Genomic DNA, 7,022 nt, shown 5'->3' on the forward strand with positions numbered 1-7,022 from the left:
GGCCGTGTAAATGAGTGTGATTTGTGCGGACTGAGCCTGGCCGTGTAAATGAGTGTGATTTGTGCGGACTGAGCCTGGCCGTGTAAATGAGTGTGCAGGGGGAGGGAAGGAGGGCGGCACTGCCGCTGACTCAGCACCACGAGTTCATCACACTCATTCCCAAAGTGCTGAGAACTCGGATGGCACAGATGGGAATATGCAAGTTGTTTGGTTTTGATCATAGAAATAGTTTATAGTTTAAAGTATATTTCAGAATATAAACTTTGATTTAGTTTGCTGTTTATTTGAAACATGAAGTATACAATGACTATACCTCTTTCTAAAAATAATTTGTAGCATCTAGTATATATATATAATGCTTTAAAAATAACTTTGTTACTTATTTGGCAACATGAAATGTCTACATATTTGATAATCTTGACAGGTAGGACATCACTGGAGTCTTAAGATACAATTTTGTGTCCTATGTTTTAGGTCTCTTGATGTTTTAAGTGATGGTGTATTGAAGGATCTCTCTATGTTCTACCGAAAAATGGTAAGATTTATATTTTCTCCGTGAAAATTTCAAAGGCTTTAATATTACCTTCTTAAGCAGTGTTTTAGATCAGATTTCCCAATGGAATAGTTTTCTAATTCTGATATAAGATCTTTTAAAATGAGAACATAGGGTTTCTTTATAGATCCCATAGATAATCCCATAGATAAGTATGATTTATACTTAATGATAAAACTATTATCTATTTTAATTCCTTTATAAGTGAAAGTTACTGAAAACTTCAGAGTTTTGCAGTATTTGCCTAAAGACAGGACAGTGCAAAAATATGGATTCACATGATCCCTAAGAAATGGATTAATTGGTATTTAATAATAAAGTGGGGCTTTTCTCAAGTTTTTTTTTTTTTTAACAGTTTTATGGAATACACTTTTTAATGACTCTAATCTAAATCCTTTCCTCTTGCTGTAAGTTTGGGAAATTATTGGACAGACTCTTTCTAGTTAATGTTACCACATATTAAAACAAATGGGATGTTTTACATATTTGTTTATTTATTTATTTTTTTAGAGACAGAGTCTCACTATGTCCCCCTTGATAGAGTGCCATGGCGTCACAGATCACAGCAACCTCAAACTCTTGGGCTTAAGCGATTCTCTTGCCTCAGCCTCCCAAGTAGCTGGGACTACAGGCGCCTGCCACAATGCCCGGCTATTTTTTTTGTTGCATTTGTCATTGTTGATTTTAGCTGGCCTGGGCAGGGTTTGAACCCGCCAACCACAGTGTGTGTGGCTGGTGCCCTAACCCACTGAGCTACGGGCACTGCCCTACCTTTTTAAAAAGATATTTATAGATATATTATTTTTAAAAATGACATCTTTAATTCTGCAGATTCCAGCAATGGATAGAAGAGTCATTACACCTTATCAAGATGGACCAGATATTAGCTATTTGGAAGTAGAAGATGGAGACATCTTTTTAAAAGAAGAAATAAATATAGAACAAAATTATTTGTGAGTTATGTTGTTGGGTTTTCTCCCCCTTTGTTTCTTCTTTCTTTCTTTCCTCCTTTCCTCGCCTTGGACACTTGATACTTTATATTCTTTTGTGTCGATATTGTTGAGAAATTCTGATGTAAGTGATGGGTATTTATCTTCATTCTTAGACTTGGTATAATATGAAGGTAATATGTAATTATTATTTGGAGGTCTAACAAATTTAAAGTATAAATATAAAAAGTATGTGGACTTCAGGTTAAGCATGTTGGGTTATCTCAGTACATTTTTCTTAATACCTTTCCAAACTCTCCCAAGATTACAGATAAAAATAAAAAAGGTGTACTGCGTTAGAGCAGAGAGAACAGGAAAGTCCCAGTAACAGGCAGGAAACCTTAAAACGTTTTGAAAGTTGGAAAGTAGTTGCCCAAGTGGTAACGACTTAAAACAGAATTCTGGGAATGCTTAAGGATCAGTGGTACCAGGTTCATGAAGACGAGGGTGAGTGCGGAGACGTGAGAAGCGTTACGTCTTTGATCTCTTCCTACCACATTAATCAAGGTATTGCTCTTTTTCTGTCTTGGCAGAAGACAAGATTTGCCCTGCAGAAGTTAGACAAGGAAGGCTCCAGAAAGGAGGCGAGCTGGCACAGATGAAGTGCTGTTCCTCTCTGGAGAACTATCCGTTTCAATACAAAATACCCAAAGTTCCATCCCAGATTCTATATAATCCCCTCCACTGGGCTGCTGATCATTTGACACGCACTGCATAGAATCTCTTAATCAGCAGTGTAAGCTCACTTGCCAGCTGGTTATGGGATTATTTTCCTTCTACTTGTAAATGACTTGTCAAAGGGAAATACTGGGTGCCCAGGTCATTTTCATTTGCTGTAAACGGCCAACTTTGCCCTCCTCAAAGCTACTCTTGGGCTGCGGGGGGGGCTCTTTCTTTCGGCCCCTTTCCTAGTGTTTGGCAGCATTTGTGACTCTTCAAGTTTGTAGATGTATGACATGTTACTATATTAAACATTGTAATGAAGTTATTAACATTGATATAAATAACTTACGATATTCATGGCTGGCCTGTATATGTGGACAAAGAATATAATGAGATCTGTAACTTTAGGTGAAACAAGATAGTTATGACCTCTGTAGATGTCTTATTTTCCCTTTCTTGATTAGTGATGCTTACTGAGGGAATTAAGCGTTCTCTGAAGTGCTTTAAAGGAGTTAGCATCAAATATTTCTAGTTCAAGATCATAGTTGGTAATAGCTGATCTGTAAATGGTGTGCTGCACTTTACTCTTCACAGTGTTTGTTATGTTTCTGACTGCCTCTTGTGTTGAACTTCCACAGAAGTGTTAGGGTTAGAACAAGTAAAGTCTCAGGCCGAGAAGTCTTAATGGAGATGTGACTCGAGCACACCTTTCCATATAGGCTTTTATTTGGCCAGAATGGCTATATTCTGTTGAGTGAAATGCGTAGTTCTGTTGTTTCAACTCTAAATTTATTTTAAGAAATATCTTTTATGTTTGCTTTTTCCTAGGGAAACTGTGTTCAAAAAGGCAAAAACAAAAGCTAAAAAGAAGCCACGTAAACGTTCAGATAGTTCTGGAGGCTATAACCTTTCAGATATTATTCAGAGTCCACCATCTTCAGGTTAGTGGAAAATGTTGGGCATACATCTTCAGCTCCTCTCTCTGATGCCCCTGTTCAGTTTCTAATTCACTACTATCATATGCCGTCTGCTCGGGCTGCTGAAGTGGGAGAGTCCTCAGGAGGCTGCAGAAAACGGCAGAGCATTGTGATCATTCCTGCTGGTGACAGTGCACTCAGCTAGTCTGAGAAGGTTGGAGCAATGCAGAGCCGGAGAGTGAAGAACAGGAGTGAGGCAGGAGTAGGGTGCTGTGCCCCAGGCCCGGGGGACAAGGAGAGGGGCACCGTGTCCCAGGCCCGGGGGACAAGGAGAGGGGCACCGTGTCCCAGGCCCGGGGGACAAGGAGAGGGGTGCCGTGCCCCAGGCCCGGGGGACAAAGAGAGGGGCACCGTGCCCCAGGCCTGGGGCAGAGGGGAGAGGGGTACAAGGAGAGGGGCACCGTGCCCCAGGCCCGGGGGATAAGGAGAGGGGCGCTGTGCCCCAGGCCTGGGGCAGAGGGGAGAGGGGCACTGTGCCCCAGGCCCGGGGGACAAGGAGAGGGGCACCGTGTCCCAGGCCAGGGGCGGAGGGGAGAGGTTCACATGTTCATTCATAGATGTCAGCTTGGCTATAGTTTAGCCACATAGGGTGTGTGCAGATAGGAGAGCAGTTGAATAGGGTCCTATAAGCCAAACTAAGGAATTTGTATTTTATTCTAACAGTTATGGGTTGCTGTTGATGAATTTTTTAAAAAGGATATGACTAGGTAAGATTTGTTTCTGAAAAGCCCACCCTGTCCAGTGGCTTAGAGGTTTAAAACGTGGCAGAGAGAGTGTTATTTTCTGTTCAAATGCATCAGTGTTCTAAGCACCATGCCGTTGTGTGCATAAGGAGGGTATAATATGGTGGTATAATAGAAGACATTTATAAGGCGTTACGGGAGTCTGTTTACAGCTTCTTTAGTTTTTTAAAATTTTTTTCCAATTTTTTGTTTTGAAAATCTTTAACTTAGAAGATAAAAGAAAAATATTACAAACACCTATGTATTCTTTATTCAGATTTATTGTTAACCTCGTACGACGTTTGCTTTTTTTTGCCGGCTCTCTGTTGTTTGCTGTCTTGCTTCGTTTTCCGAGCATTACACACACACACACGTACATGTGTGTGTATGTGTGTGTACGTGCATGTGTGTGTGTGTGTACATACGTGTGTGTGCACATAGTGTGTATGTGTGTGTGTGCACGTACGTGTGTGTATGTACGTGTGTGTGTGCACATACATGTGTGTGTGTGCACGTGCATCTGTGTGTACGTACGTGTGTATGTGTACGTACGTGTGTGTATGTGTGTACGTACATGTGTGTGTACATACATGTGTGTATGTACACATGTGTATGTGTGTGTACGTACGTGTGTGTACATACGTGTGTGTACGTACATGTGTGTGTTGTGTGTGTGTGTGTGTGTACGTGTGTGTGTGTGTGTGTGTGTGTACGTGCGAGGGCTGTCCAGAAAGTATCCAGCCACGCAACATGAAAAATAGACATACATGGCTGGATACTTTTTTTTATTGATCCACTTGGAATAAGTTCTAGGTGTAATACTGTTTCCCTAAATACTTTAAAATGAACCTCTAAGAATATTCCCCACTATAATGCCATGATCATACCTAAGGCAAATCTGGTTAACTAATTTATTATGTAGTATCATATTCCACACCCTAATTTTCTAATTGCTCAAAATCGATCTTTTCTGTTTTAACCTTAGAAACGACTAATATTCTACCAGGGTTGACCTTGCCTTTGCTTACCCATCAGTCTCTTAATTAGAACAGGAGCCCTGGTCCCTTCTGGTGTTTTGTTTTTTTTTTTTCAGAAGTTCATGCTGGTTGTATTATAGACTATCTCACATTCTAGATTTTTCTGATCTAGATTAAACCATAACTTTCTAATAGTTTTGTTAGATAAAACACCAAGTGTGACTATGAGATCATGAAGCCCCAGCGTGGCTCTCTGAAGCGGTGGGTGTCTGTCTCTCGTCTACAGCAGTGAGACGTGGCCTGCTACAGTTTCTGCTGGTGACACTTCCACAGCCAGCCCTGGACAGCAACTCTGAAAACAGAAGGCTGTGTTGTTCTGTGTCCCTTCTAAAGATAGCTGTTCTGCCGGGCAGAGAAGGAATTTTTAAAATGTTTGCTTAGGTGCTACAAATGAGGTACTTGATATGTTCTGGACAGCTATTCACTGAAGCTCGAAGGAATAAATAATGTTAAGAACAGTTGCTTAGATAACCCAAAATAAAAGGGCAGATAATGTACCTAAAATTGATTTATAAAGCACTGAGGACAGGAACCAGGAGACGTAAGACATGGAGATAGGAGAGAGATCTTAGGGCCTTTCCAGATGTGTGATCCTGAGATTTTGTGTTCCATGCGTTACCTCTAGTCCTTAGCAAGTGGGGGGGTGACTGGTGGAGGAAGGAGTAGGTGGATATTCAGGCCACCTAAACTATGTATGGTGAAAGCAGACATTACTAGTGTAATTGTTACTAATTATGTAGCAGACACTCGATGTTACTGTTGGCACACACGTATTAGAATATTAGCATTTCAGAACTGGAAGAGATATTAGTAAGGAAATAATGTTTGTCCTTTACTTAAAATCTGAGGAAACAAGCACAGAAAATTTACTGATTTGAATCAGTGACAAACAGAAATAAAACTCACTCCCTCAATTCTGATTCCTTATTCTCCTGGTGTAGTCTTCCTGTGATAATGACTTAAAGGTCAAATTTAATCAGGTGTTAAAGGACCTATTAAGGAAGAGAATTTGAGTGTGAGACAGATTTTATCAGATTGTACATAAGGGCTTGACTATGTGTTGATCCGTAGACAAATAACATTCTGTGAATCGGTTTTTGATCAGAAATAATTGTTGCCACTTTAATCATCCACTTTCTTTCTGGATTTCATTTCTAATCAACTTCGGAGTGTGTTCTAATATTACATGTATTCTCTTACATGAAAATTTGCCAGTATTAAAAATATCCAATGTGTTATGTGGAGAAAATGTTTGAGTGTTCTTTCCGAACTGTATGTTAGCAAAGATAACAGCAAAAGAGACATATGCTTTATGATTCTTGTCAAGATGATTTACTTTAAAGAGAACAACGCTGACTTCAATATATAAAAGACGGTACATTTTGTTTCTAAATCCGTTATACAACTTTTAGTACAATTCATTGCCTTTATTTTAAAATATATTTTGATACTTCATCTATAGTCTAATAAATTTGAAATGTATGAAAATGAACACCTGAAACTAAGCAGAGTTTGCTTTATACTTTAAAATGCCTCTGCTGTATGTAGCTCTGGACACAGCAGTGGCCTCGGGGAAGAAATGGTGCACACATTTCACAGTAGCGCTCCTGCTTGACAAGCTGATTAAACTAGCTCCCAATTGTAGAGATTTTTGCAGGGAAAAACATCCTCAACAGGCCACCATCAGCTGGGGCAGCAGCCTTGCTCCAGGGCCGGCCTGCTGGCAGAAGGAGAGGCCCCCAGCCACAGTGCTTCCCCTGCATGAGCCCAGAGAACCTGTGCTGGGGGCAGAGGAGACAGGGAAGGGCACAGTCTGGGGGCAGATGAGACAGGGAAGGGCACAGTCTGGGGCAGACGAGACAGGGAAGGGCACAGTCTGGGGCAGATGAGAAAGGGAAGGGCACGGTCTGGGGGCAGATGAGAAAGGGAAGGGCACGGTCTGGGGGCAGATGAGACAGGGAAGGGCACGGTCTGGGGGCAGACGAGACAGGGAAGGGCACGGTCGGGGGCAGACGAGACAGGGAAGGGCACGGTCTGGGGCAGACGAGACAGGGAAGGGCACGGTCTGGGGGCAGACGAGA

General features: G+C 41.4%; 1 protein-coding gene across 7 annotated transcripts in view; it reads left to right on the forward strand.

Annotated features, from left to right (window-relative positions):
* IBTK (inhibitor of Bruton tyrosine kinase) overlaps positions 1–7,022 on the forward strand; it is an 82,019-nt gene that overhangs the window by 44,420 nt on the left and 30,577 nt on the right. For all 7 annotated transcript variants that reach the window (XM_023517257.1, XM_023517261.1, XM_003796731.3 and 4 more), the window contains exons 19-21: positions 475–535; positions 1,385–1,506; positions 3,034–3,146. In XM_023517257.1, the coding sequence (XP_023373025.1) occupies positions 475–535; positions 1,385–1,506; positions 3,034–3,146 (296 nt within the window). The remainder of the gene's footprint in view (positions 1–474; positions 536–1,384; positions 1,507–3,033; positions 3,147–7,022) is intronic.

This window comes from Otolemur garnettii, unplaced genomic scaffold (genome assembly GCF_000181295.1).
Source record: "Otolemur garnettii isolate 467f Iridium unplaced genomic scaffold, OtoGar3 scaffold00107, whole genome shotgun sequence".
Lineage (NCBI taxonomy): Eukaryota > Metazoa > Chordata > Mammalia > Primates > Galagidae > Otolemur > Otolemur garnettii.